The 26,401-nt window shown below is 42.6% G+C and overlaps 1 protein-coding gene across 1 annotated transcript; it reads right to left on the reverse strand.

Moving 5' to 3' along the window:
• Window positions 1-1,661: 1,661 nt before the first annotated feature.
• Window positions 1,662-26,340, reverse strand: CRTAP (cartilage associated protein). The gene is made up of 7 exons (XM_009464450.2): window positions 25,210-26,340; window positions 21,715-21,864; window positions 20,923-21,094; window positions 18,338-18,466; window positions 16,637-16,782; window positions 14,088-14,171; window positions 1,662-4,222 (listed from the first exon to the last, which is right to left on the reverse strand). Exons 1-7 carry the CDS (start codon window positions 25,651-25,653, stop codon window positions 4,163-4,165), a joined length of 1,185 nt encoding a protein of 394 aa, XP_009462725.2. The 5' UTR covers window positions 25,654-26,340; the 3' UTR covers window positions 1,662-4,162.
• Window positions 26,341-26,401: the final 61 nt, after the last annotated feature.

Below are 26,401 nucleotides of genomic sequence, written 5' to 3' on the forward strand. Positions count from 1 at the left end.
GCTATTGGAATTGCCAAGACACAGAAGTGTGGAGCCTGCGATGCTGTTTTATGGGAACAGAATTAAACTTCAAGCAGAAAAATCACTACCACCCTTCTTCCTTTTTTAATGACTATTGCTACTTATGAGGATGAATTAGCAAGAAGTCAGTAATATATGAAGAATTACTTTCAGCTAGATCAGGTATTAATTTGAAAAAGATTACATACTTAGCACAGTCTGTCAGATGATACACTGATTTCCAACCTGTGAATGTCTTCCCTTGCCCAAGCTTTGGTTCTTACATAAGAAAGACTGTCACGACAGCCAGCAGTCTTGTTTTCCACATAACCAAATACCCACTTTGGTGCGCCAGCATTTGTGATTCGGTTTAATCTTCAGCTTCCAAGCAGTTCCCCATCACGCACGACCCCATCCAACAAGAGATCAAGCACAGGACTCGCACTGCGTGCAGACCCTTGTGCTAGCCATCTGCCAGAAGATGGACTTCACCCACCCTTAACCTCTAAGTGGAGACTGAATGACATGCTCAGAATTATTGCAGACATGCTTTTGGGCAACAAAGGAGGATCGGAGGCCAACAGCAGCTACCAAAATAGCCAGCTTTGTTACTAGAAATGTGAGCAATTGTTAAAAAGTGTAATCGTACAGCTCTACGACAAGCAATACTACCACCGAGGTTGATTGATAAGAATTTTATCTCCAGGGTTAGCCCAGGGCCAGCAGACACAGGGTACCAATGCTGTGTTCGAGTCAGTCACACTAACACGGTGGCTTCAACAAAATGACTCTTCCCTCAGTATCGACATCATACTGTAAACCTTGTCAAAAAAAAGAAATGGAGACAAAATCTAAATATCCCATCGGGTTAGGCAGAAGCTGCTAACATCTGAGGCAGACAACTCACAACTGCAAGAATTTGTGGTGGCAGAAGGGAGGCAAGAACCATATTCCCGCAGCCTCCCAAGAAGAGTTGGCAGGATCAGAGAAGTGGAAGGAAAGACACTAATTTATTGCAGTCACATGTAAATGTTGGCATTTAACAATAGCAGCAGCAAAAGAAAAATCAGTTAAAAGAACCTGAGAATGCTGAAAAAAGCCACAATAAATACTGAAGAACTGGAAGAGGAGCTATTTCTCATTAGAAAAGAACAAAGGTTTGAGAACTACTTGTACTTATTAAGATTGAACTGGCTTGGGACCATATGTAGTGGAAATTAAGAAAGCCAGAAAAAATCCACAGACACTTGAACAAAACGAAAAAGGGATCACAGTGCCATTTCAGGAGGCCGCAAGAGTATCAGTTGCCTCCTCAAGTTAAATGGAACGGTAAAGGATATCAGACTTCACATAGGCTTCAGCAAAATAAATCATTGGCTAATGGACATCTTAGTAAATCATGAAATCCCCACCTGAGAAGGCACAATGGCAGGGGATTTTAGCTGTAAGGTTGAGAGCTGAGGAAATAACTGAACATGAAAAGAGATCAGCTAAAGAACCCTTAAAGACAGAATCACAAGCTTACCAGACAATTGATAATAGCCGAGAGACTTGCAATGGTTGACTAACTGTTTGATGAAGAGGATAAATTAGGGTTCATAGGCGCTAAATGTATCCCCAGTGTAACCCATTAAGTCAAATGAATCACAAAACAGGTTCAGTCTGGTGCTCAGTGTTTTAATCGTGGAATGAAAATGTTACAATATTTTACCACATACTTTGTTCTTTAAAAAAGATTATAGCAATCTCTGACAATTAGTGCTGGAGAGGGGAAGGGAGTTCTTTAACTGGAAAATAATTCTGGGTGGCAAACCAGAGATCCTGGAACTGATTTTCTGTCATCTCATACCTACTGTAGTCTATGCTACTTGCTGCACCAACAGGCAAAATCTGATTGGAAGCTTTATGCACTCATGTTATTTCCACACAATATGCAGAGTTATGGAAAAACCTCAGGCCCAGGAACTTGAACTGTCGGCACCTCTCTTGGAAGTCTTTAAGGTTCTGCATTGCAGTACCTACAGACAGCACACAAGAGCTGGGGCACCGCAGAAACAAATAGCCAGGTAACAGTCTGTGCTTGGCAGAGCTCCTACGTCGATTTGGTAAATGGTAATAAGAAAAAAGTAAACTAAAAATGTTGTAAAACGAAGGCAATGTAGGCAGATCCATCCACCCCCAACCATTTCCATGCCCTTTAATGGTGGGATTTCTGGATTTGAAAGCTAGAGTATCAAAGATGAAGTTATTTAGGCATATGATCTTTTAACATCAATGGTTGAGTTTCTGAGGAGGAAATCGGGAGTTGTCCTATGCAGGTTGGAAAGCAGAGGGACAAAAGATCCTTCCAGAGCAGCAACCTCTCCCTTGAGCATACACACACCTCAGGACAGACTGGAGAAGCTACCCCAGCTGGGTATTATAACACATGTATTTCATGGGGAAGTAAGCAATGGTTTACCATCAACTGCTTGTAAGTTTTAAAAGAAAAGTTAAATTCTTACATGAAATTACAATAAATGGAGGCCTACTATTGTGTGGAACAAAAAGTGTAAGGAAATCTGATACACCCTCTGTATGCTCAAATTCTGCTCTTGTTACCACAAGTGGAGCTGGGTAAATCTCCTAAAGTAAAAACATAAAGATAGATTTTAATTTTGAGAATAAAACAAATCTGCCTATTGACTTCAGCAGATTAGTTGTGATTTATACTAAAGAAGCTAAAAAAAACCCTATCTGGCCCTCCAAACATCTTTCACACACGCTTTTAACATTTTAAAACGTTTTTTTGCTTTCACAGGCTGGAAGACACTTACACGTGATCCTGTGGATGCCCCTTCTTCTCTGTAGACACTCAGTAGTGCAGGCACTACACTTCTACAGCATACGTAAGTTATAGCACCAGAACTCAGCAAGATGATAGTGTAGTTCATGATTTGCCTTTTTAAAAACCTAAAGCAGATTTTGGTTTTGCAATTCATTTCGTTCAGCTGAATTAAGGTTCAGTCATAAAGGCACTGAATGCTCTTGTCTCCCCTTGATGTAAGTGGGATGAAACCACTTGCAGGACTTGGTCCTTAAAAATGAAAGAGGAAAGCAAAGGATGAAATCCTGGATCCTCCTCTGAGGACAATGCGATTTCTGCTCTTCAGTACTCTAGTGCACTAATTCACTACTCATCTCTAACACGGTATTTTTTGGGCCTTCAAAGTACTTCTGTATAGGATTCTGCCCTATAGTTAATAAAAATGTCAGGAATTCACATGCAAATATTTTTCATGATTCTACTTAAAATTGCCTCAGTCTCCACCTGTACTTAATTTTGGATGAAAATCCTGCAGACAGTCCCACAAGACAGAAGAAAAACATGCAAACTGTTTCCTACAGAGGAGAATACTAAGTACACCGACCATCATTATTTTATACAAGATTGGCCCCACCTCGCACAGGAACGACACATTGTTTCAACAGAAAGAGTAAGAACTGTTAGGAAGAAGGCATTATTTATTATTCAGTTCTAAGTGACCTCAGTTTCACATCATGGAATTTCATTTAATTTTTAAGAAAGATCAACACTGCTTCCAGAATTCTTTAAGCAGTTTTAACAAGATCACTAGTTGTGCTTTCTTAATCATCTTATTTCAGCTATTTAAATGTATCTTAACGTCTTCCAGGTGCACTGGGATTCAGTATCGCTTTATTCATCATCACAGAAAAAGACATACATAAATAATACAATACATAGTTCGGAAAGTCTAGAGGAACTGTTATGTCTTCCGTGGTTCATAATCTGACAACAGTTCTTCAGAATTTAGCTGTACTGTTATAACTTAGTAGAACAGCACTGAAATGAGGAACCTTAGTCTTAGCCCAGAAAACACAAATAGTCTGCTTTGTTGTGTTTGTGCAAAGGAAAGAAAGCTCAAGAGGAAAACCCATATGCACCAATTCTGTAAAGGCACAGTGAAAAGCCATGCTCACAGAAGAGTCAGTGCAGCATGGAAGTGATCTTGCAGGAGTGGATCTTGTGACATTAAGGCGGAGCTTAAAGGAGCAGCTTTGAGGTATATCTAACTGGAACTACAGGTGACCAAAAACAGTAGGAAGGAGCAACGGTGGTGAGTCTTCACTTTTGTAAAATACTTCCTGGTGCTTCCACTTATCAGGATTCCTTCTTTTCCTCTACTTCTAACAGCTCATCAAGGAATTCCACAACTTCACCCTAGAAAGGATTAAATTTAACAGACACAAGTTAACCCTGTACTGCAAAATCAGTGGAAAATTTTAACCATCTTAAAACATAAACTGTAATAATAGGTGTCTAAATATTTTTTAACGCTCTTCATACAGAAGCTAGCACAAGCCTATAAAATGCAAATAAATGGCCCATACACAGGTAGCACAAGTGACATGCAGTGACATACAGACCTTAAAAGAAAGAAATGTTACACTTCACAGTAAATCCTCTTTTACTTTTTCAGGTATTTAAGTAGACAATGAAATCCTCAAACTTAGAAAGTAGAGGCATAAACGTTTAAAGCACCTGTTAAATTAGGAAATTGGTAAAATACCATAAAACTTTAAAGAATTTTAGAAAGCTTCAAAATTCAAAGTGTTTTGTAGAACCGTAACTTTGACTTTGCATCTGTCTACTCTAACCGTTCACGTCCTCTGTTACACCTTCTTGATTTTCAACCACAGATCTTCAGATGCCATGCATCAACGCAGCAAAAATGTAAAGAACGAGAGATACTAGAATGTTTTCCATACTCCAAACAAATACATTGGGTTTAGATTCAGACCAGAAAATATTGTATGTACAAGGTCCAGTCTGCTAATACAGGGTACCAACACGACATAACAATCCAACTTTCTTTATTTAAACTATTCCTGATGTAGATATATGTCATATACCATAGTCAAATGTCTTCCTGCAGTCAAGCCTCAGTACTTTGGGATGATACAGCCCCACCAGCTGGAATTTACCGCCTTGTCAACCAAGCTACAGTAACTGAGCTAAAACCTGTTGTAATCCCTTTCAGTCCAAGGTAACACCTTCAGTAGTGAAAAGCAAGTAGCTAACAGCAAACGTGCAGCAGCATCTCCAACTGCTCAAAACTGACTGAAGCAGCCCATCTGCTGGCACCCTCAGAAATACTAGGATTTTCCTGTTTGCCTTCCATGAACAGTTCAGAAACAACGCTGCCTGAGATGGGAGACCCCGTGCGAATGCCTGTGCATGTTTTCCACTTTTTGATACAACTCAAATACTGAGCTGTAAGAGAGATGTCGATGCTCAGTGTTACACTTCCAACCTTTTATTCCAATAACTACAATGTCCTGTTAAACTGTTTTAACTGTGTTTTTTTTAAACTTTCCTGTCCTTCCTTTCTTGACATAAACCTATGTTCTAAAAAGGTCTTAAGATGTCATTTAGTTTTTTTCCAAAACAAATTGTCACTTTCTGATAGAAAAATATTCTCCTGGAAAATCTGATCAGCTCTTACTCGCTCTCATGTTTAAAATAATGAGAATTTATAAAAGTTATCCTGAAAGCAAGTCATCCTTGCTTGGATGCTCATTCTCCCTCTTCCCTTCACCCCCCATTCCAAGCCTTTGTGAACTGTATTAGGCTTCTAAGTCTGCTTGATGAAGACTGCAAACAGTATTTTACAATCCTAATTAAATTTTAAGCACATTTGTGCCTAGAAAGGTATTCCTTAGGAAGACAGCACCTTCCAGACACATGCAGTTTGAGACTCAGAATTTTACAGTTTTCTATTCGGGTAAGGAAAGGTCATTAAAACCTCTGTCAGTGAAAACCGTAAGAGGAAATAGAGATTTTTTTGTCTATTTTGAATACAACAACAATTGTATTATGGATATGGTGATTAAAAATATTAACATCACATTTTTCAGAAGTGTGATTAGCCAGGAGAGAAGTAATGAGAACCAAGCAAACAAAAATAAAAGCGGGAGGAAAGCTGGCTGAAATAACTGCTGCTCTTGTTCCCTGCTTCACAGTTCCATCTTAAAAGACTGTTGAGTATTTGCAACTATGAAGTGGTTTTAGCAAGTCCTGAAGCATGGCAATTTATTTTGCTTTGAATTTGTGCAAAACATCTAAGTATCCAATTCAACAAAAACACAAGAAAAAATGCCAGCACTTTCATATTGCCTTCTTGTCTTCCTGGTTGCAGGAAATCTGGCAATTGGAAAACAGGAATTCGACATTTCTGCACGTTTTCCTTTGTTAGAAGTATTTTGATTGCCTAAGAAGCCCAATCATGGGAGGAACTCAATACCACTTCACAAATGCATATGAAGAAAATAGCCACTAGGTCCAACAGTCACTATGCAAGCAGTTGAAAGTTACAGAAACAGAAGCACAGAGGACTTCAGGGCAAGTTTTATAGCACAGCTCCTAAAACTGTGGGCACAAGCATTTGGGTGCCTCCCAAAGGACTACAGACAGGCAGGTCCCATTAACTCTGAACAGAGTTACGAGACTGGCAATACAGGTGTCTACTACAGGGGTCTCAGATGTAATTCAGACTGATCCTTTTACACCTCAGGATCATAGTTTAATGAGAGAATAACAGATATTAAAAAGGATTTCTCTCCTCAGTCTACCTGCAAAGACAACCCTCAAAAGGTAAGAGACTAAGAGGTAGGGTGAAAGGCATAAGCATCTATTCTATGATTCTATGATCTGACTGGATGACCCAGAACTAAGTATAAGGAAGACATGGAGATTTCAATACCGTACCTTTGGTAACTCAACGATATGGGAACTTAATTCAATTCATATTATTGTCACGCTCATCAGTGAGGTAGGATATTTCAGAAGACAAAGAAGATCCAGGCAGAATTCAGGTTTTTTTCTTCTGGTATGTTTTCAAACCCAGAAACACGTAAGAAGCCCAAGTTTTAAATGGAAAAGGATATTTAAAAGCAACAGTATGTGAAAAAAAATTGACTGAAAACTGAAATCTCCAGTGCCTGAAATTGATCTCTAAAGGAAAGTATGATGGAAGCTGTTGCGGTCTAACGAGAAGTACTGGGGAATAAGAGAGGTTGAAATTATGGCAAAAATATAAAAATAGTTGCCGAAACAATATACATACAGAAAATATGCTGTAATGCAACTGAATAATTGCCTGGATGTTGGTTATTTTTGAAAAGGCAAAAACTCCAGATTACAGTTAAAGACAAACAAAACCTGTAGTTAAAGCATTTTTGCCTGCGCCTTCAGGGTCAGAATGTAAAACATTTGCAAGTTGTCCATACTGTGGTTGGCAGCCTAATGAAAAGGTGGTAAGGCTACATCAGAAGGGCTGATCACATTGTCACACTAGCAGCTATGACCAGATTGATCACCGTCCTTGCCCCATTAGCACTCACTTGACACCACATCAGGCATTTTGCATGACTGAAGTCAGCAAATATTTCACAGGTGTTCATTCCAGGGAAAAAGCCTCCTGCCCGCTGATACCCAATAACTTCATGCTGGCCTGCAGACCTGGAGTTTGAAAATGATTCTCTGATATGATTTAAGCATTCAGTGTGACGGAGTTCCTTCTGTTATCTGGTATCCTCTTTGGCTCCTACCTACCTTAATAGGAAGGACAGCAAATTTTACATGCAAAGTCAGCTGGAAACCCATAATTCTTTCTGCTGCCAGCTACTAGAGGGGACAACAGCCACCCAGTTCTAATGCAGGTTACATAAATATGCTGCTCAGACACACTGCCGATGTAAATCAGAGTTGAGCAATATATGGCCCAAAGCATGATGCAGCTGTCTGGCTGGTAGCTAGTAAATCAGTATGTGAAGTCTGACTAAGCTCGGGGAAGAGAAGGGTTTGCTGCCACAACAGTACATGCCCGATAGTTAGGCAGCCAACAACTGGAAAGTACGCAGATGTGGACTTCTTGGTCAGCCGCAGTGAACCACATCCTCATTAGCAAGGTGGCCCTCGGTCCACAGTCACTGCCTCCTGGTTTGCACCGGAGGCCAGGTATGCGCTGCAGGTACAACAGCTCTGCTGGCACCCCGTGACCTCCCTCCCTGTGCTACCAACCTCTTCCCTCTCCCAGTCCAGGGGCAGTCAGTGGAAAGTGGGAGTGACAGCAAGGATGTATGGGAAAAGATGGGACAGGTATAGCCTGAAATATGGGAGGCATGATATCGAACAGCAGCAGGGGAACGCCCCCAGGCTGGTGTGAGTGGTAGGAAGAATCAGAGAAGCTGATCTGATCAACCTCAACCGGAGCCTCTAATTATCTGTCAGATATGCAAACTAAGCACCCTTGGCTTAGATTAACAACTGAACAGAGGCACAAACAGAAAGAACAAGTTTTGTACCAAAGTAAGTAATTCAAGCAGGTTTTACAGAGGGTACATGAATAAGTGGATTGTAATAAAAAATAATTTTAAAACAGAGTTCTTGGTCAATTCTGAATAAGCTAACCCAGGCTAGCGAGACTGGTGCACTATTATAACTGAAGCTAGAGCATTTGAAAAAATAAGTCCTAAAAAGGAGAAAAATGCATAACTCCTCACTTGTTACCGCAAGCTGAGTGTCCAAGACCAAGGTACACATTGGGCCAGGGATTGTTGCTGGCCCTTCCTTATGCAATATTAAATGCTGCATTCACACACACAAAACACAACCTTTTAGAAGAAACATGTGTACTTTGGAGACTCCGAGCCAGCTATTAAAATAAACAGCAAAGAAAAGCTGCCAGTACATGGCTCAGTTATGGCCCACTTGAAACTGATGGTCCAGCACCAACTCTTCTTTCGACAGCAGCATTTAAAAATAGTAGCAACCAGCAGCAGTTGCACTGCTCACTGACAGACCCAGGTGCTTTGCCTTTGGTTGCTAAGGCTAAGCATTGCCTTCTGCATAGCAAATATTAGTCATTCATGGGTCCTTGCTTCCATCTACAATCTGTTCTGTCCTTTCTCAGTGTGGACTGGAAAAGTTCTGGGGAAAAAACAGCTTTCTTGCAATAACCCATACTTTCCATTAAGATCTGCTGATGGCCTTTTCTATAGGGATTCCATATGCACTGCAGTGGAATAGCCTGTTCTTCAGGGAAGTAACAGAGAATATTAAAATAACAGTATTCTAGAATGAATTAAGATCTACAGAAAAATATTATTATGGACATGCTTTCATGGGTGATTATCAGTGAATGAATAAGAAACTGCCTTTGTCCTAACTCATCCAACAAACTGAGCCTTAAGAGACAATATATAGAGCAAAAATTGGGTGGATCTTTGTTTCCTTATAATCTATGACCTAGAAGGAAAATATTTATCCCACAAAATGTCCCCCAGCTGTCCTTCACAGCAAAAATTCAGATTCTGCTAAAGTTCAAAGATCTTAATGACTGGAAACTTGTTCAACAGTGAGAGTAACAGATTTTGTTCCTATATGTATTGAGTATAGGCGGCAAGGTTGTGGTAGCAGGAGGGGTTGCAGGGGTGGCCTCTGTGAGGAGAGGTCAGAGCTGCCCTGTAACTAATGAGTAACTGCCCTGGTAACTAATTTGAGTAACTAATGGGAGTAGTGACAAGGAGTTGGTTCATGAAAACCAGCAGATTTTGTTCAAGGATGAATAACCACCTTGCAAGAAAGAAGACAAAGGTTTGATATGGCCGACTGTGGAGGATACATGCTCTGCGGGCCTGATGGAGCTTGCAAGCACACACCACAGAGCCCACTGGCCAGCGATATTTGGGGGGGGGAAGGACATTATTTTGGGATAACAGTAAGGCATGTCTCAATGAGTGGCTCAGCCTGAAAGGTTTATTCAGCATTTGACCAAGAAAAAGTTTCTTGATCTAACCTTCAGTTAAAACACGCGAGTTCACTGTAACCACCTCAAAGCCCTCCCAGATCCTCCACGAGTAGTACAGACCAGGCTGGACATTCCTCGCATTCTAGCAGGGGAAAAAAAAATAACCCTCAGTTCTTTGTGCAGAAAAATTATTTGGCCCTTAACTTGTTTATTTTTCAGATACTTAGTCCACAGTGTGACCCACTGTCACATGCTTTTAGGGTTTTTTTTAATATTACAAGAGCTTAGTTGTTCTTTACGTCTATGTTAACTTTTTTTCTCAAATATTTTTCCATTTAATTTTTTAATGATATATTCTGAACATGTAACTGTTCTCTTCCCATATGCTAAGGGAGACTGCAGTACACTGCAGTTACTACAATAGTATTTTACTGTAATCCAATAAATGTGCTTTCCTCTTAACATTTTTATAATGCCTGTAAAACATGAGTCAACCCAGTTTCACAGCAACTTCAACACTGCTCCCATTGCACTGAAAACAGAAGCCTTCTAGTGGCTTTGCTTCTGAGCTCTACTTATGCTGTCTTGGCTGCTCTATGCTGCACATAGAAGCTTAAGAAAATCTGGACAGGTAAAAATTCCTCCTAATGTCAGTACCTGCAACTTGGGGACACCCTGCCGTTTAAGCCCAGCCATGCTTGCAGCTTCCCATGGTGGGTGGTTTAAATGGAAGGAGGAACACCTTTGCCCAAGGTACACATCCCATGGTAAAGAAGCAAGAGGGGAAAGCAGGAAGCTTCTGGAGAGCCAGCCACATGGGCAGTATCTCCATTAGCAAGTAATGATGAAAAAAAAAAATTTCTTTTTTTCTTTGAAGAAGTGTGTGTTGAACAGGGACCACAACAATGCCAATTAGCCGCCAACTCTCTCTGAAATAGATGCCACCGGCTCTTCCCAGTGTAGCGGTGCTGTTGCAGTCGTGTTAGTCTGAGGTCACAGGCAGGGCAGGGTTTACAGGTCTGCATTTACAACTTGTCGTTACGAGCGCACTTGTATAAATCATTTGAACAGATGCAAAAAGTGAGCTAATAAAGCTGAAAATATGTTGTTAGCGATTCCTGAACAGAAAAATAGGCTGAATTCAGATTATTATCTGCTATCAGTAGTCCACTGGGCCCTCGTGCTTTGATGCTGTTCCATATGTTTTCTTTCTACCAGTCACATTAGTTCAACACTCATTCTCCTTTGCATCACACTCCGGAATAGAGCGTTATGAATTTCAGCTACTATACAAATGGACACACACATTATATACAAATGAAAAGAACAAGATGGCAAAAAAGTGAGTCAAAGCTGCCAACAGTTTTTCACCTACTGACTAAGTACCGAAAGAAAAATCACATTGTAGGATCATCCCAGCCAAATACTTGTGGTTCTCATGTAATTTAGAACAGCTAAGTAGCTATCCTTGAAAAAAAGTTCCTCAAGAACACTGATTTTATGGGCCAGAAACATGTCTCATACAATTAGTGTAGTGCTGAAGTTATATCTACACTAGCTGAGTATCTGGCTCTTAACAGCATTTCAGTTTGCTATTTAAATCTGTGCAATACTAGGAGCTATATCTATTATAGCCTTTATGCGTTACACAGCTGAACAGAAATCAAAAAGCTTGACTACCCATGGCCAACTTAGATGACAACACTGTGTAATGATCTTTTAACTTCACTGTGGAAAACTGTAAGGATATTTAATAATAATTACTTTTAAGAAAAAGTAATTTGTAGCTAGTTGGTGCTAATATTCTCTGTCACCTCTACTGTGTTAAATGTTTGAACTAGTTTTTCATTTCCTTGTGGAAAAACATTAATAAAGTAACATGAACAGGACAGTATTTCTTGTAGTGACATATGCAAAAATCATTACTGCATGTTCCAGCCTCTGTAATTACTGCAATGTATTATTGGAAGAAGCCACATGTTCTCACTCGCTTTGCTAATGGGATTTAAAAAGACACATGGAGGATCTGGGATACAGGAGCACTGAGAAGTCTGAATAAAGCAAGATTCTCCGCTTGGGAATAATGACATATTCACATAGGAAGAGATCCTTTTGCCATATCAATCCTTTGGCTTCACTCAAGGAAGGAGAATGATTTTTTTCTGCAGATTATTTTATGGGCTTGTTGGCCCACAAGCAACTTCACAGACAGAAAACACGGACCACAGAAACTCACAAAAGGTATGGCCTATGGCCCAAGAAGCACATGGTTTAAATAAACAGAGTGCACTAAAAAGAGAGGTTGCCTCCATCCATAACAATTTTTAATAAAGCTTTTACTGTAACACCTTATCTGGGTTTTTCATCAGTTTTCAGCATTCCTATAGAATAAACTTTTCAATCGTGCCAGGAGAAATATTAAAAAAAAAATTCCACTTACACTACCAGGTCCTGCCCATATAGCTGAAACTGCAAGGTAGCAATTTACCTTTGTGCTATCCCTGCTCTGTCTGGACTCCCTGGAAGGCTCCTGCAGCCAAAGAGAAGTTCTGGTAGCCAGGGATTTATGAGTTCACTACCAAAAGCCAGAGCCAAGCCAGAGGAATGGACAGCCTCCATCCCTCCCAAGTTCTTCAGCCCTAGTAAGTGAGGGCACAGAAGCCCTTCAGCTTTTTCTCGGGAGAGGAGAATGATAACTTTCCTAATACGACGAGAGTGTGGGGTAGGGATATCTGTGGCATGACCAGGCCCAGTAATTTTGGTTGTTTAACCCAAACATATAATCCAGTGTAAAGTGACTTCCTTGACACTTCCCCAAAAGTTTAATTGATGTTTCCCCTCTACTTCGCTCCTGCAGATTGCAAGGTTGTTTGTAATTGCACTGGTGAAACAGGCTACAGGAATGAATGCCAGCAAATGAATGCTTGTTTATTCTATACACCGTGCTTGAGGCTGAAGATTGTTTCTCTAATCCCTTCCTGTAACAACATATGGGGAAAGTCCTCACAACGGCCTCCTTCTCCCCTTCCTTAATTACTCATTCCTGTGTTTTGAAGCAGCAGATGTAAAAGAAGGAAAAAATTACAAACTAAATTTATGCCTAACATAGGAAAACATTATGGGCAAAGCACAAACCAACAAGGGAATATAAAAAAGTGCTCAAGTATTTCCCACCCTGATGAAAATCCATACAGACTAGTCCTCATCTAAGCTTAACCTTATAATAAGCTTATTAAACTGTCTTTCACAGAGTTTTATCACAATGGAAAGTCTTCCTAAAGTCTGGTAACCTTGCAATGGAATTTTACATATAGAGTTGTTTTCAGGTCACTAGCATACTGAAGGCAGCAGAGATATGTTATTACTTCTCCACTATAAAATATTCTCTCTCCCTATGTGCTGGATAACATAAAAATTGCAAAGGTGATTTCATTTTTTAACATTAGCCATCTTTCTTTTTTCTAACCAAAAAAAGACCTCAGCAGTGCTCATTACAAGCACCCTGCCCCATGCCATAACTGAACATAGCTCTTTGCCAATGCCAGCAACAAACTATTCCATGATTTGAAGATTTTTTTAAACCTTTAAATGAAAGGTTCTGAAACCAAAGCAAAACAAAAAGCAATCCAAAGCCTCCATGATTTATACTTTAATTTCAGCTGTGGGAGACAAAGAAATGCCCTTTCAACAATTTAACTACTTTTCTTGCACAAAAAATCCACTTTACATATTTCCAGTCTAATAGTAGTCATTATATGTTATTTGGCCATGAATTCCAACCGTTTAAGAAGCAAGACTGGGTGACCAAAATGTTACTGTGCAGAAAAAAATAACAGATAACAAGACTTCCTTTTGACAAAAATTTACAATTTAGGTGGTTACTTCTGGACAAAATTATAAGGATCTTTAAATCTAATTTAAACAACATTTCAGAAAAAAAAAAAAAAACACAGAAAAATGTTGGGTTTAAATATATATACTACTTCTCTGCCCCCTGGTGTTACAGCTTGCAAAGCAGATTTTCTTTTTTTGTGGTCTGAATGCATTATATTTACCTTTGTGTTAATACTGCCCATAATTTTTTAAATGGTATGTGATGTTCTTTGGGTGTGTTTCTTATATTCCATTTACAGAAGAAAAATTTATGATAAATTGGTCACGGTTACAAGAAGATTTTTCCATATTACCTAAATCCTGGAATGCCATCTATGGATCATCTTCACTTTAATGTGATTGCTGGTTTTTTGACCACGATTTCCTTTCTAGAAAACTCACCTCATCATCATCCAGCAGGTGTTCCTTTGCAAATTCATACATTTCCAACTGGAGTGTGGTTATGTTGTGGTATCGAACTGCCTCCTATCAAAAACCAGAATTTCTATGTTACTTTAGGGTAGCAAGATAGGGGAGTGTCATCACATGTCACCTGAAACTATTCCAGTGAAGTCAGACCCATACTTAGTAGAAGGCAGATGCTGGGGGGAGGGTGCTTTAAAATGTTTGAGAAAGGAAACAGCAGAACAGCAAGCAGCGTATTCCATGTCTTCTGTGGATCTTTCTAAGCACAGGCTCCATCGGTGTGAGAAGAACAAAGCACTCGCCTCTTTCTCATGTTTCAAAGCATTGGCAAGCCTGAGAATAAGGAATGAGATTGCCAGAGCTGAGCAGCAGCCTGTGCCTGCATTCCAGCGGGCTCTGGACATGAGAAAGCCTCTGTCTCCCTGCGCGCTGGCGTATGGCGGCAGGCAGTTCTGGGAAAAAGAGACGCTAAGCTATTTTGCATGATAATGACTCACCACCCCAGCCTGAGTCCGGGCTAGGGAAATTCTGCACGGTCACCCACCTGTCCCTCCTCACTTCCCTGGCTGTTTGCCTGGACAGCACAGTTCAGCTCAGTCACCTACTCTCGTATTTGTGAATACCAACAGTAGTCTACTTTGATTATCCCATTTAACTCTTTTTGGGGAGGAAAACAGGAGAATTACTCTTTCACAAGAACATCTAAAGCTTAGTGCCAGAGCCAAATGCTGCTGTCACCCCGTTACCACTTCGTGAAAATAAACCAGAAGCATTATGGTTTTCAGGGCAAGCGATTAGGACAGCAAGCAACTTCTGTTCATAGTTACATGGATCAAAGTACAAGAAAATACAGGTGTGCATTTAGTATTTTATATTTAAAAATTAAATTATCTGTAGTCCCCAGCTCCTGAGAAGTTATCAATGAAACATTCAGAGTTAACGTGTAGGGCCCTTGCTCTGTCCTCTCTCCACATGTATGCCAAATGTGTCTGTGGTTTGTAGTTCTATACTGTTGCTACCCCTCACTCCCACCACCATCAAACATTGTCTCCAATATGGCTATAAAGCACAGTTCTGTTCCCAAAAGCAGTGACAAAGGAGTGGTCCCTGTCCCCTGTGAGCTCAGACTCACTGCTGCTGCCTGAAAGCAGCATTTTCACTGTCTTCCGCCTCAGTTGGCCCTGCGGGGCAGGCCTGGGTTTCCAGCGTGCCGATAAGGCGTGTTGCACATAACTCAACAGCTGTCCACAACCAAAAACCACTGAACTCAAATGCAGTGGTATTTTTGACTTGAGCTGGCTGGCGTGAGAGGATGGAAAATGTAATTATCCAATCAGTGCAACCTATAAGGTGCATATGTGAACTGCTCTGCAGTGTTGCTACAGATAAAGCCAGTCACCTAAGTGCTACATGTACATCCTGAGATTAATGCAGCATTAAGAATCAAGGGATATGCCTTTGGGCCAGTACAGATCTCGGTGACTGAGATGTCTGAAGCAGCAACATGGGAAAGGCAACTGGAACATTATCCTGTGGGCTGCCTGCTGTTGCTTCAGCTACGTTAACTTAAATGACTCTTCCATGGGTAAATAATGCGTAAGAGAAAGAGAAGGCACTAAATTTAATTTGTGGAACATGTATTGCTAATGACTAACTACTTGTACAGCACATACCGCTGATGCCTAAGGAGTCACTCAGGTGTTACGGAGCAGTTAATTCAGTTGCATGACATAAATCCTGGTAACAAGAAATGACAGAAAATCCAACTTGATTGTCAGAGTCCAGGCTGCGGGACTCCAGAAACACTGCAAAGATGCTTTTATATGTAAAATTTCCTTGGACATGGAAATTTAAGAACAGCATAGAAACCCATTTTTAGAGTCATTTGTCAAAGCCAGATTGCAATCATTGCTGGATGGACTGATGTTCACTGTGGGTTCTTTGCAGCAAGCATTCTAACTGAGATAATTAGGTGCAATACGGTTGAGAGCCTTTTCCCATCATCACCCACCCAATTATGTTCTAAATTGAGTAACTGGAAAGTGGGTTTAGCTGGGGTTATCATATCTGGACACATTCCGATGCACACAGAACCTGAAATAACAAGCAGGTGGGCAACTACATGTTGGCAAATAATGAGTGATTGACAAAAGCCCAAATGTCACTGGAGTGATCTTTCCATCAGGAGATTTCAGGGGCCAGCTGCTTTACTTATCAAGGTAGATAAAGATACAAATATACATAAGTGGCAGACAAGTATCAATGTGAATTTACTCATCATCATATCATATCATATCATATCATATTGTAGTATATTTCAACACATAGGAATGAACTATAATGACATTCACTGCCTACAATTACATAGTACACCTCTGTGTACAACTTTCTGTACAGTGTTAATAAAACAGTATGCGTTTTAATGCCAGAACCAACAGATAACTCCATTTTCACAATCTCTGACCCAAAGAGTTTCAGGGAAATATCTGAATTTGTCTAGAACACATTTTAAGTAATTCACCTACCGATCTGGGCTGAAAATCCTCTTCTTTAAGTCCCCATTTATCTTTGTGGTACTGATAATATACCATGTTCTGTTTCATTACTTCATCTTTCTGGTCAAACAGAAGGTAACTAGCAGCACAAGAAGCTGCGTTCTTCATGTCGTTCACTAATTAATAAACACACAAAAAAAAATCCAGATAAGGTAAATGAAGAAATTCCTACTATTATCTAAGCTCTGAAAAACTAAGATGGAAACAGGATCCATTTTCTACCTCTCCACCAGCTGCACAGAAAAAAAAAATTGCTTCCCAGAAAGGATACGCTATTTTTGTGTTCTGAAACAGGTAAGACCATGATTCAGAAATGGGGACTTACCTCTGATGGTTTTCTATGAAAATCCTAATCAAATGTACCTCCCAGGTATCCCAGTATCAGTGAGATATCAGCCCACAGCTTGATGAACCCCCCCTGGGGCATTTATTAAAAAACAAACAAAAAATAAATTAACTAGAATTGACAAAGAGGGAAGAGTCAATGTGTAAAATGTGCAGTCAAACAACGTAAGCACAAGTCATTAATGACTTGATTCTACGTGGCTGGATGTGTCTTCCCTTTGGTGTTGGAGCCTGTGGGAATAGCTGCAAGGGCTACGTGTGTTCTTTACAGTGCAGGTAGTTCCTCAAGAAACCACCAAATTCACTGAATGATTTACCTATGAAATCTGTAATCACTGAGCAGCAGAAGACTACAATTTCTGTTAAGTGGTCCCCTCTTTCTTCAAAACCCATTCAGCCCCATGTGCCCGATTCCAACACGATTATAAGAATCTACTAGGAAAAAGTGAATGGTATGAAATACTCTGTAGGTTTGTCTGTGGAAGAAATTCTGAATAGTAAATTGAAAATCGAGTATTTATTCAACAGAATAAGTGGTGTTATGTTAAATGTGTTGCCTTGAAGTCACAATCTTTCTTCTAACTGAGTTAAGAAGTTCAAGAAGAAACTTCTTGTTAGAGCTATACGTTCAGCTGCTTAACCATGTGGGCCTGACAGCTTGACCACCATGGCTTTCTGGCACAAACCATGTTTTTTGTACATAGGTGTACAAAATGGGTCTGTGTCATTGCATGTTCCAATGTATAAGAAGTGGCTGACAGTGTTTACCCTAACATGTTATATTATGAGTTACTTCAAAAAGGCAGAAGAGTTGATGTATCATTTAAACATCTAAAATACATATGATAAACATTGCTCATTTAAATGAAACTCTGAAAAGTGTAAGCAACTTGTGCTGGCAGTAGCTATCATACAAAGAATGAAGGGCAATGATGGATCAGATCACACTTACTCTGTAACTGCCTCATTTTTTCAACACCCAAGTGGAGACCAGCCACAACCATGCATAACTTAAAACAGAGGGGCCTGCCCTGGGCAAAATCCAGCCCTTATGGGACTTACGTTCAGCAATTTATTTTGTCATGGACGATTTTATGAGCACGGACTCTATACATAATGTTTATCTCCCATGTCTGTTAACTACAGTTATACAGGGAGAAAAAGATGCCAGGTAGCTCAGACTTTCTGTCCCAAAACAGGTTAAAATGCAGATTCTGGAGGCCACTATTTACATTCTAAAGCATTATAACTAGAGGGAAAAGATTATGAATGGAAACTGTCCCACATCATCCCAATGTTATTTAAGCACATTAAATCACTACTTACATTTATAATAAGCAAACTGCAAGTAATGGTACATGGTGGCCACAAATTTCTCAACAACAAAGCCTCCTATAATGGGTGTCAGGTTACTCTCGCACTGCACTTTGCACGCAAGGACTTCAATATAATGATCTAGAAGGAAGAAAACAACAACACAGGATATGGATAGCGCACAACAAATTGTTATAACCCTTCCCATTAGCTACCCCTTAAAATTTGGCCTTGTAATGCTACCCTGGGTCCTGTGCATCTGGATTTTGCTGCTTGGAAGTACTGAGCATCTACAACCCCATCTGAAATACATATGAAGTACTGGTACTTAGCCCTTCTATAAAAACCAGTGCAGTCTGGACTTGAAATCTATCAAAGCTGCAATTCCAGAGAACTAAGCAGTGATGTTTCACTGACACCTACAGGCAGCCTGTGGCAGTAGGTTTTATATTGAGTATTATAAAGTATTGCACTATTTCCTAACTGTGAACTTAACAGTGCTATTTTTTTCATAAATTTTGAGCACCTTTACAATTTCATTAAATTATTGCATGAATAAGGACCACATGCTGCTGAGCACAACTGTGTCACAGAGAAATACAGTAGGTGATTGCAAAATAAACCTCCAGAGATGGCTGCATTTTGTGCCTACAGTTAGGATGTTATAAAAGAGAAGACAGACACGAATACGCTGCTCACTACAGAACCACTTTCAGCCAGAAATATTCAAGTTCACAAGCTTTCCCCGACTACAAAAGATTGGTACAATGGGATAGGACTAGAGGTGATCTTATCTTCGTGAAAATACATTCCGAGAAAACTTTCCGTCAAAGAATTACAACCATTTTCAGGATATATCACATTAGACAACAGCACCAAACAGAAATAGTTTAAAGCCTTAGTTTCGCTGTTAGCCACGTTTGGCAGGTGAAAGCAAGTTATCTAAGCTTGTGCAGCAAGTCTCTGACCAAGGCGAAAGAATAGCAAAGGCCCCTTCCCCTGTTTTCATCTCTGACAACTCCTGACATGAAGAACGTTGAAGCTTACTAAAAATGGTTGGCCAAATGAAATGACCAGACCCATCTTTTACAAGCGCAGTGGAGTCTCCAGACACAATAGTGTTCAGTTCCAGCCAGAGATGCAAATTCCTTAGTGAAGCCATCCCATGCAATGAGGACAGCTGGCTTCCAAACATAACTCAATTGGTCAGGGATAAATACGTACCTAGTGCAATCACCAAATACTTCTCATTAACATTTTTTGCTACATCTACTTTCTGCAATAAAAATCTCGGAAGCAGGATATTTCTCCCTGGAGCAAGAGCATAGTTCAGCCCAGGCAGTGCAAGTAAATTTGAATTTTCTTATCTCAAGAACAAAGTATTTGAAATGCATACACATGGCCGTGATGATATCATGCAGTAACTCCTACCTTTCTTCCTCACCACTACTGCTGGAGTTGTCCTTTCCTTCCAAGGAGGAAGGATGACAGCAAGTGCCAATCACAGCTGAGCGTGGACACCGTACTCTTTACAGTGGCTTGGGGTTTCTCCTGATACCAGGGCTCTGATCACTGGGGAAGAAAGCCTGTGTTTCATGCTTTATCCCCTGTGATTTGACTTTCACTCCTTATCTGCTGTCTTAGGCACCTGCCTGCTTTACCCCAAAGTAAAGCCAGGCTTGAGGAATAGTCTGCAATAGCTATTGCATGTCAGCTGTGCTGGTGGATACCAGTTCCACACTGTGAGAAACTGTGGAGCTGCTCTTGTATCAACGTATTTCACAAAACCTTCCCCTCACCAACACATCTGACGGCTTTAGGACAAAAAGTTGGGCTGGTTTTCCTTCTGGCAACTTAGAAATTCTGTTGCATTTTTCATGTTTTTAAGTTTGTTGAGAAAACACACAGGCATTCCCCACACAAATATTGTCAACAACACTGAGACCAGAGCACCGGAGAAACGACTTGTTTCTTTTGCTACCAAAGAGCATAGGAAATGTGCATGTGCCATTTTGACAGCAATCAAAAAGGTGGTATCTCTTTTTCTTTGCAAAGTAATGGATTTTTTTTAAGCTACAAATTAAAGAAATCTTATCTCCTAGCAAAACTGTGCTGTAGGAAAGATGAAAAACAGGCAACAGAAAATTGTCATATTTATGAGAAAGGAGATGACCAGTGATACACAAACCACCAAGCAGATTTTGAAGGCCAGCTAACCACTGAGCCTCAGAGGTGGCCAAATTGATACTGAAAAGATGGTCAAGAGATCTGTCTGGATAACTGTTGCTAGCTGGATGGAGTAGTTGTTATTACTTACACTTCTATTTTATTCTGACACACAACTTCCATGTTAATGTAAGAACTCTCTGTTGTGATTTTCTGACAGCCCTCATTTATGTTACTGAAAAGAAAAAAGTAAACCAGAATTCAAGGAGCTGTCAGTGAATGTAATAAACTCATATTGGCCCAAACTGCGCAGGGGGCACCATGTGCATTTCACACTGCAATCTGAGGAGCAGGACTTTGGTAGCCAATCCCACGGATAAACTGAAATGCACTTTTGGGACATTTTTCCATACTGTTTCCTAATCACTCACCTGCAATGGAGAGATAGAAGTCTTTGAAGTCTTTGATCTCTCGGGAGCCTTCACAGGCTGCTATACAGTCATCGTAGGCTTTGAAGAAATCAGGAAGAGCCAGTTCCATGTCCGAGATGGACGTTCTCCAGTTGTCACCGTTGTATGCTCTCACAGCCCTGACAAAGAGATTCTGAAAAATTGGCAGGACTGAAACCCAGCAGTAACTGATCTATGGAAAGCTGTGTGTAAATTCAAATACAGTACATAACGTCTCTGCATTTCTGGATTACTATATAAGCTGTTATACAATTAATATGAGGACAACAAATACAGATGACTACTGGATTTTACCAGCTATTTCCTAGACAGCAGAGTATGTACCTCCATTTCAGATCAACAGAAAAACCTGCTGGACAGAAGTAACAGGGTGAGTCTAAAGCACAGGTTTTGATAGAGATTTTGCATGGAATCTTAACCCCAAATGTCCAAGTTATTTTAAGCTGGGCTGCTACAGCACTTGTGCATTTGAATACCTCTATGCACCTGCTTAGCTCCAGTAGCAATCTGCATGTAGTAGCTTTCAGGTATGCCACTGTCTATGATGTACTGTGACTTATGGAACAGTGAAAAGCAGAAGAGGTGAGAATTACCGAATGCATCAAGGCGGCAGAAGGGAGATGATGGAGGAAGACAGCACGAGGGACAGCAGAGTAAGAACTGAGAACACGTAAGCAAATGAGATCCCTGAATCTCACCCAATAAGAGTAACAGAACAGTTCCAAAAGACCAGACCCTGCATAAAAAGCATACCTCATAAGGTTTTGTCTCCAAGTCTTTAATATGCTCCTCAGCATCAGGTATGCTTTTATAGTAGGCCATGTTTCTTTGCATCATTTCATCATCTGGATGCTTCAGGAGAAACGTGTGAGCTGCTGCAATAGCTTTTGGAAGGTTATTAGCCTAAACAGGGATGGGGAAAAGAGGAAGGGGGGGAAAAAGGTTAATTGGAAAAAAAACCTTCAAAGTTTCTGAGTTTTTGTCAATGAACTTTCCTGCAGCCTCTATGTTCCCAAACTTACTTCTACTGAATCCACAGTCTCATCAGATACAACGGTACAGTAAAACTGATAGAACTACTAGCTGTATCACTAGGAACATTTCATTGTTTTGTTAATTTTATTTTAAAAATTGATTATTGTTGCAAATAGCAGAGATTTTTTCCCTTCCCCCTCCCCTGTTCATAAAGCTGACAAAGCACAAGAGTATACTGTTGCTCCTGCATGGGATGCATCTCACAGCAATTACTGATGCTAACCTATGGATACTGGGCAGGAGTCATCACTAACCATGTTTAATTTGGAAAGTGTGTATTCCTCATTTAGAACTGCATGTGCCAAATACGTATGTACTGCTGTGTGCACACATTTATACTTTTTATTTTATATATATATACATGTATTTTTATAAACGATGTAGTACATATACACATATTTAGGAAGAGTGAGAGAGAAAGTAAAAGTCTTAAGCATTTGTGGAATGGTAAAAACTTTTCCATTGTAAGCCAAGGTCCATTCAACCCATTCAGTGTACTGATGTGTAGGTGATGTAGAGTTCCACCTCCCATCTGCAATAGCTTATGGAAGTGTACGTATAAAACTATGAGCAAGAATATGCACATGTACTCTTCTGTTTGCATCTATAAAACAGTACCCTTTCATTTCAGAAAGAAACTTGAGAGACAACTACATGAAAGATTTCAACCCTAACACGAGCTCCTGCTGCTGTGCCGCTAGAAGTGTCCCAGCACTGGAACTCCGCCAGCTGCCCTTCCTGGCTGTCCCAAAACTATGTGCTTCCAGTCAGCCCAGGCAGTGCGAAACGCAAAGGGAAATCTCAGCTGCACTTTCGTCAAATGCCTGGTTTCTTTTGTGCTTTATGCTTTAACCCTGTTTGTTGGTAGGCTGACAGGCCTCTCATTTTTGCTTAGTCCACAATTCACTCTTGGTTTCAATTTTCACGACTTTAACAAAAAAAAAATATTTTTGTAGAAACACATTCCTAAGTGAACTCAGTGGCTACGAGAAAGCTCCCTCCAGAGGAGCAAGCAGCAGCGCAGAAACATCTCCTCCCGGGATCAAAGACGTGGCAAAATTTCACTGTTGAACCCACCTGAATAAACACATGGTCACTCTAAAAAATGACAAAAAGTGCTTCCCTCTGCCTTCTTCCTACATTATAAATGCTGTTGGCGGGGTGGCGGGGTGGGGAAGTGACATTCCTTTCTTCAGAAAACCACCAGCCAGGAAAAAGCCCTTTGTATGTAGCAGTTTGTACTTCTAGAAGGCCCATGCAGAAGTCCCCAAGTGAGTGATAAGAGCTCAGAGCTGGACTACAATCTAATAAGAAAGACAATATAAACAGCTGACAATAAAGGCAAAACTACCAAACTGCACTGCTCAAACCCACTGCAAATGTGATTGAAAAACAGTTTAAAGGGAGAGATTTCTCCTATTTCCCTCTCACATTCCTACCTGCCAGTTACTTAACTGTATCAGAAACAGTAAGTAGGAATGATTTTTGCTGTGATCCATACATTGCAAACTTTGCATGTACCACAAGGGGGAATGAATAGTTAAAGTAAGTAAGACAAGAAATGGAAACATTTGTGGTGATCTCATTTTGGTATCCATATATGGCTTTGAGAATGTGAGGAGTGCCTGCCCACTCTCTTATTCAAAAGAAATGTCCCCTGTTTGATACCTTCTGTTCTGTGTGTGCAGAGGCTTTACTGCATAAAGTTAAGTTCTTCTGTACGGTCTTAAGGATGGCTTTAAATGCACAGCATTACGCCGCTGTGATACTGTGCATGTGGATACTGTTCCTGTTTTATGAGAACGTATTTCCCTGCATCTGTTTGTGTAATTTCAGAAAACCATTTCTCATTTTCATGTGAAAACAGCACTTTTACAAATAAGACACAGCAACAGTTAAGAAGATGTTTGTTTTCAAGCAGCAATCTCAAAAAGAATGCACAAGCATACAACTCTATATAATGTATACTGGGATATGTGTGGAGTGAATCCCTAAAGCAGAAAACAATCTAACCAAAGAGTTCAGCTTGTTTTCTCCCCCCACAGATGTCCCACTTGTTTGAAATGTAAGAGATTGCAGTATCTGAGGGGATGGCACGAGGGACGGACCTTGATTTAGAGAACAGAAGATGAAGACGAGGAGGGGGGAGAAGATCGTCAGTTTAGATCCCAGACAGAAGGATGACAGGAAGCTAGAAAAACGGGATGAAATCTGTTAACAGAGATGTCTCTCCCCCAGTCTTGGCTGACCCAAGAGCAAAAAGTAAACACCGTTCCAGACCTAGCGTTAGTGTCACATTTAAGCAGCCAATTTTCACCTTATTCTTTCCTGTGGCTGTAACAAAACCGGAATTTTTTGCAGGCATCAGGCTATCTGCGAGTCGCAGGCTGGGGGCTGCTGCACTTGAAAGAACTGGATCAGAACAGAGCAAGTGAGGAAGACGGACACGCTGAGGGCGAGGAAACAGCGAAGAGCACTTGCAATAGCAGAGCGCTGACATGAAGGGACTGAAAAAGGTTTCAGAGAAGGTTAGAAGAAAGTAAGGCGGATGGAAAGATGAGAGGGGCAGGGGCAGAAACAGAAAAACTACAGGACAAGGAGGCGGGGTCCAGTGGCTGGGGGTCTGGGAAGAACTGGAGGGGCTAATCAAGGGGACGGGCTGGAGGAGTTGTGGAAAAACTGGTGAAGAGCGAGCTGGACGGCGGGCAAGCAAGGGGGAAGACAAGGCACGCAGTGGGTCACAGGAGGTGGGCGGGAGGAAGGGGCTGAAAGACTTGCTGGGGAGAAGATGGCCATGTGCAGGGTGGGCAGCCCGGGAGGGCAGGGACTGGGGGGCCCGGCCACGGAGGGGGCGAAATGGAGGTGGGGCGGACGCCAATTGGCCTCTAAGCTGGTGTGCAGGAGGTGATGAGGAATGAGGCTACGGCCCAGAGTAACCTGCTCCAAGGGCCCGGCGAGAGGTCGGCACGACAGGAGGCATTTCCAGCATTGGGCCCACGGGGCACCCGCGTCCGTCGAGGCTGTGCAGGGACACACCACGCTGTCCTCCTCCACCGCGACACCTCCAAGGGTCGCCGACGGGCACGTTTGGCTTGGCTTGGCTGGAGGGTGACACTGCACCAGGCAAGACTTTGGGGAGCTGAGGCCAGGGGGCAGCAGCAGGGCAGAGAGAGGGGACGGGAGGGGGAGGAGGGCTGAAGGGCCGGGCCTCACCTTGAAGTAGGCGAACTGCAGGTACTTGTAGGGCTCCCGGCGCTGGAACTCCTCGAGCAGGTCGCGGCCGGGCTGGGCCTGGCGGAAGGCGGGCAGCCCCTGCTTGCAGCGCCGCAGGCACTGGGCCCGCCGCAGCACCCCGGCCAGGAGGCGCAGCTCGGCCAGCGCTCCCCCGGCGGCGGCGGCGGCGGCGGCGGGGGGCTGCCCGGCGGCGCTGCAGTTGCGGTGGCAGAAGGCCTCGCTGTCGCGGAGCAGGCGGTAGAGCCGCATGCTGACCTCCAGGTAGTTGACGCTCTCGGGCCAGTTCTCGGTGCTGTACTGGTCCAGGCCGTAGCGGTAAGCGGACTCGAGCGGCATCAGCTCGTCCCGCGGGAAGCTGCGGAAGCTGTAGCGCTCGTACTGCGCCCCCGCCGCCGCCAGCAGCGCCGCAAGCGCCAGCCACATGGCTGCGCCTTCGGCCGCCGCCCGGCCACCACCACGTCGCCGACACGGGGAGAGGGGAGCGGCGAGGCCGGGGCCGGGGGAGGGGCCGGGGCGGGGGAAGCCCGTCCGGCCCCGCCTCGGGGAGGGTGTGCGCGGCAGCGGGGGAAAGTCGGTGGCGGGGAAAGCGGGGCCGGGCCGGGGCGGCGTGGGGGGGTTAGGGGCGGCGCTGGTGGGGGGCCCTAGCGGGGGTAGCGTGTAGCTCACGCTACCTTGGAGGTATCTAGCCTTAGAAGATAAGCAAGGGCGGCCCCGGTTACTGCTGGGATGGGAGACCGCCTGGGGACATCCTTTTTTCCCCCTCTCCCTCTTTCCGTTTCGGAGTTCTTCCTCTCTTGCCCTGGATGTCGTCGTCCTCCTTCCAAAGCCTCCTCGCACACCACGGGGAAACTGGCCAAACGGGCGCAGGGCCTTCGCCCACCTTCTTCTCCCGCCGGCGTCGCGGTCGGCAGCGCCGCCGGGGCGGGCCCGTAGCCCGGGAGACGCGCCTTCCCCCGCCTCGGGGCGGGCGGGCGGAGGCGTGCGAGGCCCTCCTTCTGCCCGGCCGCGGTGGCGGGGGCGCTTCCTGCGTCCCCTCTGAGGAGCCAGGCCAAGCCCCCGGGCCCGGGCCGGACGGAGCGTGCGGGGCGCCGGTGGCGGAGCGGCAACGCCGGGCGTGCCGGTGGGGAGGAGGGTGCCCCGGCCCGGCGGGGAGGGGAGGGGAGGGGAGGGG

Source organism: Nipponia nippon, unplaced genomic scaffold (assembly GCF_047370975.1).
Source record: "Nipponia nippon isolate SJK-2023a ecotype South Korea unplaced genomic scaffold, ASM4737097v1 scaffold_1, whole genome shotgun sequence".
Classification (NCBI taxonomy): domain Eukaryota; kingdom Metazoa; phylum Chordata; class Aves; order Pelecaniformes; family Threskiornithidae; genus Nipponia; species Nipponia nippon.